Here is a 13942-nt window from a genome sequence, read left to right on the forward strand (position 1 = left end):
ATAATAATAATAATAATAATAATAATGCCACTATTGATTATAATAATTCTTTATATTGTGTCCCGGCTCATATGGCGCACTTACACATTTGTTTCCACACTGAACATACAAAACGCAGAATAAGATATCAGGCAGCAGAAACAGCCGGGGGGAGAAATGAAGAGAGAAAGTTCACCCCAGTGGAGGTTGTATCAAAGGCGTTGTGATACCATAATACAGATAAGTATAACAAAAGACTTGTTATCAGTCATCTGTGTTACATTGCTTCCTCGGGCGCTGAATATGTCGCCATTAGTAGCGTCTAATGCGTGACTCAAAATAGAATCAATTCATTATCTAATCTGACTAAATACCACACGGAGGGTTAGAAATGGTTCACTTTAGCACTATATAAACATATATCCTATTATATTATATATCCTATTCTATATAAACATATATCCTATCCTACAGTATATCCTATCATATCGCATATACTATCATATCATACTGTATATATCCTATTCTATATAAACATATATCAAATCTAGTGATGAGCGAGTACTAAAATGCTTGGGTGCTCGTTACTCAAGACGAATATCTCCCGATACTCGGGTGCTCATTTCGAGTAACGAACCCCATTGAAGTCAATGGGAAACTCGAGCATTTTTGCAAAGGACCCAAGCTCGGTAGGGGGAAGGTTGTGTGAAAACCTGTCAACCTCAGAAATTGATGGAAACACAACGGAAATGGACAGGAAACAGCAGGGGCAGCATGTATGCATGCCTCTGAAGCTGCCTTATTGCACCACTACACCAAATTCTGGGCAACAGCATGGCAGTGATCACACAGTGAAGGATTAAAACAGAGGTAGGCATATGAACCACCCCAAAATTTAGCCTGACACAGCATGGCAGTGAGAACACAGGGAACCATTAAGAGAGAGGTAGGCATATGATGAACCACCCAAAAACTTAGCCTGACACAGCATGGCAGTGAGAACACAGGGAACCATTAAAACTGAGATAGCAAGTGAGCCTCCCCAAAATTATGCCCTATATGCTGCTATATGGTGTATGCCACCCTCTTACACAGGACAATCAGCAGTGAGCTTGGATATGGCTGCACTAAGAAATGCTGACTGGCTGCAGATAAAAAAGATACTGGTCCCACTAGTTTTTGGAGGTTGTCGTATAGTCTGTGTGTAAGTGGTGCTATAAAGTGTATGCCACCTGTTACACAGGACAATGAGCAGTGAGGTTCTATGCAGCTGTACTACAAATCACAGCAATACAATGTACAACAGGAGCAGCACCAGCCACAAAATAATAAAATAGTACTGAGCACTTCTTAGGGGTGTGTATGCAACACCTAATGTCCCCTTTCTGCCAGCAGCCGATCACCACAGTGTGCTGGTGAAATCGTGGTAGCTGCACTGCAAGTCCCAGCCAGCAGTCTGTAGTAATACAAAAAAAATAAAGATTTTAAGCCCTTAAAGACCTTGTTGGGTCCTGTATATGGTATCCCTGCCTACTGGAACGCTATATCCTACACTGACACTCTCCCTGACCAGCAGCAGCTCTGTCCCTGATCTCTCACAGCATGCGTCTGAAGTGAGCACTGCCTGCACTGAGTTTTATATGGCAGGGTCATCTGATCTGGCCAACCAATCGCTGCTATCGACATGTATGGGTCCCACGTCATCGCAGGATGTACCAAAGAGTCTCCTGCATGTTGATTGGCTGAGAAATAGCGCCCAAACTTACAGGAAACAGATGATGAGATTTTCTCGAGTATCGCGAGATGCTCGTCCGAGTAATGAGTACCATCAAGTACCCTAATACTCGATCGAGTACCAAGCTCCGACGAGCATGCTCGCTCATCACTAATCCTATCATATATATTATATAAACATATCTCCTATCATATCGCATATAATATCATATCATACTGTATATATCCTATTCTATATAAACATATCTCCTATCATATCGCATATAATATCATATATATCATACTGTATATATCCTATTCTATATAAACATATAATCTATCATATCCTAAAATAATGAGAAAGTAATAACTATAAGTGCAGACTAGATGGACCGGGGGGGGGGGGGGGGTTCTGACGACAATTTTTTATGTTTCTCTATTAAATTCAGGGGCAGATGCATCATCGTGTTTGTGCTATTCTTATGGCTAATACTATGTTTTTCCGCGTGGCATACTGTACAACATTGCACTGTATTTATTAAGGCCTTTGTGCTACTTTTGAGCAGTTTGTGGCGCCTGCACCTTTTTTCCTAATTTTTTATACACAGGCCTTGAAAGTTGATAGAAACGCTGCTGCACCGATAACTGCCCCGTGTAAAAGTGACAACGATCAGCCGGGGACGGGGAAAATGCCTGATCCTGGGCTGATTGTGTCATGAGAATATGCTTCAAAATTTATCGCCATCAGCCACACATCTCTCTGTGTGCGGCGGATAGTGATGAAGGCAAACTGATAGCAGGGATATGCATATATTGGAGTCTGGCATATACATACATCCAGGCTGTCAGTTTCCAGATCACACAGCAGTACATGCTTACCTAATGGGCTGCTGCTGTGATCCAGCATCCTGTTCTCCCGCTCTACCATTCAGCCACTGTGTCTACAGACCACCTCTCCAGGATGATTGACAGCTAGAGGAGGTGGAGCCTGAAGACACAGCAGCTGGACGAGACAGCCAGAGAAGAGGATGCCGGATCACAGCAGCAGCGCACAAGGTAAGTATGTACCGCTGTGTGATCTGGAAACTGACAGTTCAGAAATATGTATATCCATGCTGTCTGCACAAATGATACATGTATTGTTTTTATAGCCCGGATGCTTAATTTCTCATGCCATGTAAAAGCATTGCAGACAAGTGCCAATTTTGACCGTTGTTTACCCAAGAAAGAAAAATCCTTCTGTGTAAAAGGACCCTTACACTTACTGACCCCTCACACTTATCAGACACCCACGTCGTCATAACTAAAATGGCATTACCCTTTAAATCATGTTTTTTCCACTCCTATTTTTCATGTAGAGAATAGTTTTTTTTTGTTTGTTTGTTTTTTTACTGATATATTAAGAACTAGGACATGACATGGATGTTCAAAAAAAATATATTAATAAAATGGATCTCCAAACCAAATCTCCTTCCTCTAACAAGTCACAGCCCTCACTTCCTACTTTGCCTTGCAAATGCCGAGATTGATTACTGAATGTGAATGGGGCCTCTGATTGGCATTGAGATTCCACAAGCTCATTTCCTCAATTGTCTCTCATCACGGACAAATTACGCTCATGAAAACCAAATGTCTCACTATGAATAAGTAGTAGGAAGCCTTCCGTCTTTTTTTTTTTTTTTTTTTTTTTTACAGAAAAAAAGTTTTGCAAAGACGGAAGCGGCATCTTCACAAAGACATGAGATTTGAAGAGCTTCATTTCCAAGTAAAAGGCTAATCCCTTGCTAGACCGCTGCATCTAACCTTGGTTACCATAGCAATAATCACAGCTGGAAGATAATACTGAATTAATTATCTGTCATACAGCGGGTGAGGCGCGTTCCCCATCATGTATCCGTCTTCAGAGCGAGTTTCTTACCGTAGGTTTCGTGGTCTGGTTGAGGAGTAATCTCTGCTTGACCTTAAACACAAAGAAAATATCTATTCAGTGTATTAGCTGGATAGACGAACAACAACGCCATACTAAAAACCTGGAAAAACATTTTTTATTTCAATCTATAAGATGCTCCGAGCCAAGTACAGGGTTAGTCTGAAATCTGTGGATATGATTCACTCGATACTTCAGTCCTCATTTATGAAGACTTGGATACTCATACGCCGGTCTTAAAGTAAAGGTACTATCCGGTACATTGCGTTCCTCTTTTTGAGACACCATCCAGTTCCTGTGCACGGTGCCGGTCTTTTTCCAAGCACCATCCCGGCATGGAACACCCTCTGTGAGGTGGCTCCGTTGGAATAAATGGAGCCGCGTCACAGAGGAGATGGTTTCATTACACCGGGGGCTGGCGGGCTTTCCCCCAGAGCTTCATGTCAGGACGGTGCTTGGCAAAAGACCGGCACCGTGCGCAGGAATCGGGCGGTGGTTCAAGAAAAGGACCACGGCACTGGCACTCCCTCTCCGATGCTTATCTATTCATCTAAATACTGTATCTTGAATATGCAAATCAAATCTGGCCGCGTCAGTAAGAGGAGGGGAAATAGTCACACTGGGGGGCGGCAGGACATCGCCAGTGCATAGCGCCAGGTTGGTGTATGGCCAAAGAACGGGCCGAGCACAGGAAACAGGTGTCGTTTCAAGAAAAAGACCACACCACCAAGAGCCATGTGCAGGTGCCGATCTGCTAATGTAGAAAAAAAATTTAAAAATCAATGTACCTAATGGTACATTCGCGCTCTAACCTAGAAAAGCTATCAGGATGTGGGTAAGTAGTCACGGAAATGCAGTGCCATCTCAATAGCCTTGAGTGATGTATTTTTGTAATGTAGTGATGTAATTCTATACATTCCTATGGAAAAATGTGTCACTTAGGGTTGGTGGGGCGAGAAGGCGGTGGGGTGAGGAGAAGCCACCCCTTCAATGATTGGTTACCCTGGTCCTGGCAGCTTTTCTCTGAAACAACATATACAACATAATATTTTGGACCAGTAGGTAAAATAGCCTCCCCTAGAACATATAGAAAGAAGACTACCACAGTTCCATAGTATGTGATGGAAGCCTGTATATGAAATCAATGACTTAAAGGAAAACTATTTGTTAGACAAATCTATATATGCACCTATAGTGCATGGGGCTCTGAGGATGATGGTGATTTTCTTATTTTCTGAGCCATTTCTGTGAAGTTTGTGGACAGTGCACAGTAGGTGCACAGTGGTTAGGTGCACAGTGGTTGGGCGCACTGTGGTTTGGCACACTGTGGTTAGGTGCACTGTGGTTAGGTGCACTGTGGTTAGGTGCACTATGGTTAGGTGCACAGTGGTTAGGTGCACTTTGGTTGGGTGCACTGTGGTTGGGTGCACTGTGGTTTGGCACACTGTGGTTAGGTGCACTGTGGTTAGGTGCACAGTGGTTAGGTGCACTGTGGTTAGGTGCACTGTGGTTAGGTGCACAGTGGTTAGGTGCACAGTGGTTAGGTGCACAGTGGTTAGGTGCACAGTGGTTAGGTGCACAGTGGTTAGGTGCACAGTGGTTAGGTGCACTGTGGTTAGGTGCACTATGGTTAGGTGCACTGTGGTTAGGTGCACTATGGTTAGGTGCACTATGGTTAGGTGCACAGTGGTTAGGTGCACTTTGGTTAGGTGCACTGTGGTTAGGTGCACTGTGGTTAGGTGCACTATGGTTAGGTGCACTATGGTTAGGTGCACTATGGTTTGGCACACTGTGGTTTGATGCACTGTGGTTTGGTGCAATGATCCGCCCCCGGCCAGCCCACCCTTTCTAATTCATATCAGCGGAGTGGCCGGATTGTTGCACCAAACTGCCTTAATAGCCTCAGGTTTAACCTACAAACTGCACGGAAACAGTACTGAGGATGAAGGGAAGAAACTTTCACCCTCATACCTTTATCCTCAGCGTCCAGAGCACAATAGTGACGGCCAAAGAAGTATAATTTGAGCTTAAAAGATTCTGTGCAACTTCGATCCATGGAACAGTCATGTTTCAAGAAGAACTAATGCAAGACACAGTATTTCATGACATAATAACATGATTCCTTCCGATAAGATGAGGTGTAATCATACAAATGTTATTAACTAATTCAGTTTTCGGCTATTTATACACCAGTATCATCCAGTAGTTTGTTACCTCGGCTGCGGGGATAGCGTTTCTGTTCCGGAGCTTCTGATGAGTCATTTTGAGGATTCTGGGTTTTTTGTTTGCTCACTGGCATTGGTTGTGGGAGAACATGTTTTGGAAAGCCCTTGAAGAACCAAGCTCCAGACCTTTTCCACACCTGAAGATATAAAAAAAAGGTAAATGTAAGATTTTCATATCAGAGAGAGAAAAATATAAAAATTTAAAACACTAACTTTGTAATGTTTTCAGTGGGGCCTTAAGGACGGTGCACTGCGATACTATTGTCCAGGATGTTACATTACACCAAAGACAGCTAATGGCTGCTGCCCAAACCAAAAGCACCTCCGGGGTCTCTGGGAGCTACCCTCTGCCCCCGCATGCCCCATCTATGCATTACCCAAAGCATCAGCTACTCTACATTCACCCTGCTCCTCCTTGGGTCATCACAATCACTAGGCTCCTACCTTTCACAGTCTTAGTTCTGTTTCATCCCACTATATAGTTATGTTTAAAGTGTCACTGTCCTTTAAAAAAAATCTTGCAGAAACCAATAGTTCAGGCGATTTTGATAAACTTTGTAATTGGGTTTACTAGCCGAAAAAATGCATTTTTATCATGAAAAAACAGTTTGAAGCTCTCCCCCCTGTCTTTATGGTTCTCTATGGAGAGAAAAGGGGTGGAGGGAGATAAGGCACCAAAACAGGACAGCAAAAAGTTAATTTACAGTTACTTCACCGGGCTATCTCCTCTGAAGTCAGCACTGACCTCTCTGACCTCTGAATATCGGCTTTCATACAGCTCCCACTGTGTAATCCTTTGATCTCCCTCCTCCCCCCTCCATAGATTACACAGGGCCCGACTGATGTAAAAGAGTCAAGATTTCCTGATAATGAGCAGTGAATGAGAGAGAGGAGGGGGGGAGCAGGGGAAAGTCTTTGTGAATGCAGATAATTGCATGTTTACCTAATAAACCCAATTACAAAGTTTCATAAAATCGCCTGGACTATTGATTTCTGCAAAAAAAAAAAAAAACACTGACATTTTAAAGGTGAGAAATGGGCCCCCTGTTCTTGACATAGGTGCAGGTCCTAGATGGTGAGCCCATACCTATCAGACTTTTACAACAGCAGCAGCACTCTACAAGCACTTGGATTTAAGACTTATTAAATACAGCTCTGACAGGAGGAGATATATGATATTAAATGCAGGAATAAGATAATGCTGCCGCTCAATACTGTCATGTAGGATTAGATTAAAACTGGTGTAAGCCCATACAAGTAGCGTAGACTATGAATAATATATAAATATATCAGCGAGTCAGATATATAAAAGGTCGGACCTGTAATGAATAGAGGTATTAGCACTGTAATCAAACTTTATTAAATTGTTTGGAATATTCATCACTTTCCATTTCATTATTCTATGAAGTTCTGAATTAAAATTGTATATTTATTTATTTTCAATAACTTGGGCATACGGCAGTGTTTTCATACCATACTAGCTAAGGGTATAAAAGCAGAAGATGACTCTGGCTCCCTGGCGATCATTCCCTGTATATAACACCTTCCAGGAGATGAGGAGGCCGCTGTACATCCTGCTATTCCCCATAGCTTGTGAGCGTAGAGGAGCATTAAGCCTGAGCCGCCTTCTGCCCCAGACGCCCCCTTTAATCTGGGCTACGATATGAGCGGGGATGCGCCACTTACCTCCCGCTGTTCACTACATATTTTGCAGAGCCAGATGGTGTGAGGGCGACTGTTCGTCTGTACGCCGCACTTTGTGCAAACATTCTGTTGAAATCAAGAACAATAACAATAACCTAAGATTGAGGTAGAAGTAGTGGTAAAATTACTACTAATATATAGAAATAACCAATACACCAGTATTTCTAATATTATTACTCCTGCGGACGCATATCATACTGGACCCTTCAACTGCTGGTCCATGCTCTTATTATCTCCCGCTTGGACTACTGTAACATCCTCCTCTCCGGCCTCCTAACACCCTCGCTCCCCTGCAGTCTGTACTTACCCACCTTTCCTGTCACTCTGCCTCTCCCCTCTGCCAATCCCTTCTAAACTGATAACTATGACATACAAGGCCATCCACACCCTGTCCCCTCCGTACATCTCGGACCTGATATCCCGCGACCGTCCCTCATCCAACCTCCGATCCGCCAATGACCTCCATTTGTGCTCCCCTTGTTGTACCTCCCACGATTTTGCCCGAGCCTCCCCCATACTCTGGAACTCTCTACCCTGACAAACCTGATTCTCATCCACCATTAAAACCTTCACAAGGCAATGTGAAAACCCATCTCTTTAAAGCAAATGCATCATCAGGTGCATCGTTTTACATCAATGGATCGGCGCCAGCACAGACATACTTTTTTGAACCATGCCGGTCTATTCGTGAGCACCAGCCCAGCATGAAGCACTGGGGGAAGGCCCTACGCCCCCAATGTTATGAAACCCCCTCCCCTCTGGGATGTGGCTCTATTGATTCTAATGGAGCTGTGTCACAGAGGGGAGGGGGGCCGGAAATAGACTTGGGCCTTGTATAGGAACTGGGCAGCAGTGCCACCATTGTCCCCGCATCGGCACCGACCCATTCATTTAAAATGTGATTTGATTTGAAAGAAAAAAATTTGTGAACTACCCCTTTAAATATTTGTGAAATCTGTAGCTAAAATATTATACCAAGAAATAGATCTTTGGGGAATACACTTCTATTCAAATGTGAATAAATACAAGTCTAGCCCGTCAGTCACCACTTGGCAATGATGATGATACATTCACTTTAAACTAGGCTAAAACTTTGACAAGCTCCTCCTTTCCTTCTGTCTCCTCCCCATACCTATCTATACCAATATGTACCAGTCTACCATTTACCTTATTCATATCATGTATTTTGGATTTTTGTAATGTTCTGTATGTTACTTGAATAGCGCTCTGGAATCAAGGACGCTTTATACATAAATAATAATCTCTCTAATTTTTATTGGCGCACTGCATACAACAAACAAAAATAGAAAAACATTTCCTATATACTTTATAACATGACAAAATCCTTGTTACGTAGAAGTTTTAATGACAATATATAAAATGACAAAATACAAAGAATCTATTTTCATTTGAGTATTAACCTTTTTGCAGTCTTCACAAACAACGCACTTTGCCCCTGGGAGGCCGAGTTGCTCCCCACAAAGGATGCAGCGATTTACACCGTCACCAGACACCGTCTTCCTCATGTCCTCTAACCGATCCACTAAACGCCTAAGACAAAAGATAGGAAGTCACGTAACTACACTTTTATCTGTACGGAACGTTGCACTCTATTACGTTATTTATGTACTGTTACTTATACCTTTCATTTTAGAGATAAAGGGCCCTATTACACGACCAATTATCTGCGGAGTCAGGAAGAATCGGGCAGATATCGTCACTTTGTAATAAAGACAACGATCAGCTGAGGAGCCGATCATCGACTGATTGTTATCTTTAAGCAGGTTTAAAAATCATCGGCCACTGATCGTGCATCGCTCTGTGTATGGCTGGTGTATAGTCGGCAGCTGTTGAAACAGTATATAGAAAATAATAATTAATACTTACCTCTCCTGCTCCCAGTGTCCTCCTATCCTGCTAACCACAGCTGCAGCTAAAGCTTCTAAGGCTGTCTCCAAAGTGAGAGGCCACTTAGCCAATCAATATCCTCAATGCTGTCCTGTCTTGGACAGTGATTGGCTGAGCGGTCTGTAACTGCAAAAACATGTTAACAGAAGCTGCAGTGAGTGGGGGGAAGCCTGAATGACACTGGGGAACATAGGCAGGTAAGTATAACTTTATCTTATTTTCTATATACGCAGCAAACGCTGCACAGACATTGGACATTGCAATACTTCACTAGTCATGTGGATGTAACTTATATAACAGAGAAGAAATCTGTGGCAGAGATACATATCCTAATAGGAAAGTAGAGATGAGTGAACCGAATCTGGTGAATCAAGATTCCTGTGAAATTTGCAAAAAAAAAAAAAAAAAAAAACCATGGTAGTTGTACATGTTGTCTGGAGCGTCATTAGGCGGGAGAGAGGGATTAACCATAACCCCTAGTGCCCGTCCAATCAGCTGCCGGCCCCTCTGTGATGTCAGCACCTCCCCCTCTATACATGGAGGGAGAGCAGAGAGAGACAGAATGATATAGGAACAGAGAGGAGAGGAATGGCAGAAATTGGATAATTGACTGGCAATTTATTTTTTATTTTTTTTAATTGTGACTTTTCCCATTTTTGACAATTAAAATTCAACAAATTCGCCCTTCTGTTATAGTCCCAGTATTAGAGCTATTATAGATTTGGCTGTTTTATGGAAATTTATTAAGATTCGATTCGTGAATCTTAACGAGTTTGACCGAAAATTTGCGAAGCTCGCGTCGTGAATTTCCGGCTGCTTCGCTCATCTCAAGTCCTAAATAATAGGTCGGCCAAAAGTAAATATCCCAAGGTGTGAATTGGGCAAAGCCACAATGTGAAATAATGATATAAAAATACATCAAGTCTGAAAATGAGCAAATCGTTTTTTATAGCCATGCTACAACTTATACAAATGTGTATTCACTTCCCCCGTTTTCTAGCTGCTTACCTTTACAATGAGTATTCAAAACCATTCTACTACAAAATGAACTAAATTGAGTATCCCTTGGACACGGCCTTGACGTTGAGGCTGAATGCACAAACCACCATCACTATAAATAGAACAACCATGACTAGATAATTTAGTCACTCAGTAGACAAGCCTCAGGAGATGAAATTAGGAATCCCGGAATCATGGATGCTTCATGCGCTCCACTTGTGTGGTGACCTATATCCAACAAAGCAGCGGAGTACACAGAGGGAAGGAACATAGCCGTTCTCTGGGTGCGTCTGTCCTTTGTGTGTAGGGTTATACCATGTGTTTGATGTATGTTTATTTATCGGACAAATTGGATTTTTGGGATAAGAAGAAAACAAGCGGGAATATGCAAACATTGAAGAATAAGACACGTTAAGGCAAACGACTATTATTGAACAGTAACACAACAGTGAGGATTTTATAGCATCGGATGCACTTTAATTATCACCGAAAAAAACTTAAAGGGGTTGTCCAAGGAGTCCAAAGTTATATAGATTTGTAATTTACTTATTTTTTAAAATCTCCAGTCTTCCAGTACTTATCAGCTGCTGTATGTCCTGCAGGAAGTAGTGTATTCTCTCCAGTCTGACAAAGTGCTCTCTGCTGCCACCTCTGTCCATGTCAGGAACTGTCCAGAGCAGCAGCAAAATCCCATAGAAAACCTCTCCTGCTCTGGACAGTTCCTGACATGGACACATGTGGCAGCAGAGAGGACTGTGTCAGACTGGAGAGAATACACCACTTCCTGCAGGACTTATAGCAGCTGGTAAGTACTGGAAGACTATATATTTTTTAAATAGATGTAAATTACAAATCCATATAAAACTTTCTGACACCAGCAGATTTAAAAAGGATTTTTTTTTCTAGAGTGCCCCTTTAAGAAGTTTTTTGTTTTCTATATGTATTTTCTCTGAAATGCATGGGAAAGCAACAGCAAAACGGAGGAGTTTGGGAGTCATGCCTCCATGGCCAACTTTAACAGCAAATAGCTTTGAGACATTCAGTTTTCCATTCCCCCTTTAACCATTCTCCCTAGAGCAGCCACAATGCAGGTACCTCCATGCTCACATGTGCACAACCAGGCATCCATGTTTAGAAAAATGACGTACTAAAAATATCTGCAGCGTGGATATTGTAGACCAAACAATAGATGAAAAGTAGTGAGGTAGTGGGGGGAGTCTGTTCTGCATGGATATATCCTAGGGAAATATTAACTCTCATTATATCAATCCACAGAGGTATTATGAACAAGTGGTGAATGATGGGGCAGACTTGTATTTATTCACATTTGAATAGAATTGTATTCCCCAAAGAGCTATTTCTTGGAATACCATTTTAGCTACAGATTTCACTAAGATTTAAAGGGGTAGTTCACAAAAAAAAAACTTCCAATCAACTGGTGCCAGAAAGTGCCAGAGATTTGTAATTTACTTCCACTTAAAAAATGTTAAGTCTTCCAGTACATTTTAGCTGCTGTATGTCCTGCAGGAAGTGGTGTATCCTTTCCAATCTGACACACAGCGCTCTCTGCTGCCACCTCTGTCCATGTCAGGAACTGTCCAGAGCAGGAGAGGTTTTCTATGGCCTGGTTTACATATATAAGATGCATCCATTTCCGTTTTTTGTAAAAAACTGACTAAAACTGATATCACAACTGATGGCAAAAAGGTCATCAGTTGTCATCAGGTTTTATATCATTTTTAATGAAAAACCATCAGTTGCCATCAGTTTATATCGGTTGCAATCAGTCTATTCCTTTAGTTGTCATCCGTTTTTTTTAAAATCCAGTATATAGGGGGCCATCTATATAGGGGGCAGCACCAGAACAGGAGATAAAATATCGTGGACAACTTTTACATGGGAGTCCTCTAGAGCAACTCCTGTCCTAAATGGTGCTGCACTGTATAGAGAATCTGGGGGGGGGGCCAGGGGTCACAAGAGTTTAATGTCGGGGCAGGGACAGGGACTTCTCTATGGAGCGCCGGAGGCAAAAGCCAGAGGATGCATAATGCATGCGTCTGCCCACGGCATGCCTCCGGCGCCCCATAGACTTTAGTGGATGTGGTACTGGATAGCCTAGCGGACCGTACGTCAGAACGCTGCATGCTGCGTTCTTCCATACGGCCAGTCCGGCGATCCGGATTTATGTAAACTAGGCCTATGGAGATTTGCTGCTGCTCTGGACAGTTCCTGACATGGACAGAGATGGCAGCAGAGAACACTGTGTCAGACTGGAAAGAATACACCACTTCCTGCAGGACATACAGCAGCTGATAAGTACTGGAAGACTTGAGATTTTTTTTTTTTATAGAAATTACAAATATTTTTTTTTTAAAAAAATAAATAAATAAATCTTTTTTGTGAACCACCACTTCAATCAATTTTTACCCAAAAATACAAAACCTTTACAACCAATGCTGCTACCTGAAGCCACAATGGGCACAGTAGGCATTGAAGAAACCACTAACGCCGTTCCTATAATATCCACAGTATGAATTTAAATTAAGAAAATACATTCAGCACCGTCGTTCCCAGTATGTGCCCATCGTTTTCTGGTCTTTTAAAGGAAAAAAAATTACATTTCACTGGGAATTTTCCTATCTCTGACTGTGCCGGCCTCGAAATGAAGAACTTAGTAAAAAAATATATTCCTTGGCACAAAGCAGAGTTGGCTTCTCACCAAATATTTACGGCTCCAGGCCGGCTGATTATCAGTCCTAGTGGCCGTGTCTTGTATCTTCCCCTAAGAAGGTCCCATTACTATGGAAAGAGCTGCTAGAAACATCTGGACCCCGGGAAGAAATCCAGCTAGTCAGGGAGCGCCATGGAGCAGTTTTGCAGGATTATGATATACTGTCTTAGGCTATGTTTACACAACGTAAAAGTACGGCTGTTGTTGCAATCGGCAACAACAGCCGTACTTTTTACGGAAAGCTATGTTGCATAGTTTTGTATGGAATCCCGGCTGGAGTGTATACACATAGTATACGCTCTGGCCTGGATCTCTCGCGGCGCCGCAAACAACTGACATGTCAGTATTTGTCAGTGGGCGGCCCGGCCGCACGTTCCATAGTGTACAGTGAGGAGTTCTGATGTGGGTGCGTGCTGATGCGCCTGCAACAGAACTCTGCGGCAGGAAAGATCACCCGGCCGGCCGAGATGATCTTTACAGAGACTGGCCGCTCCGTGACCCGACCGGGTCTCTTACGCCATGTGAACATGGCCTTACCCACTAGGGAGCAATGCACAAAATGTCTTCATTCCACCATTGCAGATAAGTTTATGTTCAGTCAGTTTCTTACTCTGACTCCATTTTATTACCGCCCTTCCAGGATTTCTATTGGATTTTTGTAAATGAAAACAACTCATTGTGTAATAGAAGGGTGTATGACTTTTTACCATACTGATTCCAAACTGGTTTAACCTCTTGGGCCACTTTCCCGGCCAC

The 13942-nt window shown here is 42.6% G+C and overlaps 1 protein-coding gene across 3 annotated transcripts in view; it reads right to left on the minus strand.

The window, feature by feature from the left end:
* Positions 1-13942, minus strand: part of RPH3A (rabphilin 3A) — a 151910-nt gene that overhangs the window by 46918 nt on the left and 91050 nt on the right. For all 3 annotated transcript variants that reach the window (XM_069963974.1, XM_069963973.1, XM_069963975.1), the window contains 4 exons: positions 8970-9099; positions 7531-7614; positions 5834-5981; positions 3611-3652 (listed from right to left, as the gene is read on the minus strand). In XM_069963974.1, the coding sequence (XP_069820075.1) occupies positions 3611-3652; positions 5834-5981; positions 7531-7614; positions 8970-9099 (404 nt within the window). The remainder of the gene's footprint in view (positions 1-3610; positions 3653-5833; positions 5982-7530; positions 7615-8969; positions 9100-13942) is intronic.

This window comes from Dendropsophus ebraccatus, chromosome 3 (assembly GCF_027789765.1).
Source record: "Dendropsophus ebraccatus isolate aDenEbr1 chromosome 3, aDenEbr1.pat, whole genome shotgun sequence".
NCBI classification, from domain to species: Eukaryota; Metazoa; Chordata; class Amphibia; order Anura; family Hylidae; genus Dendropsophus; species Dendropsophus ebraccatus.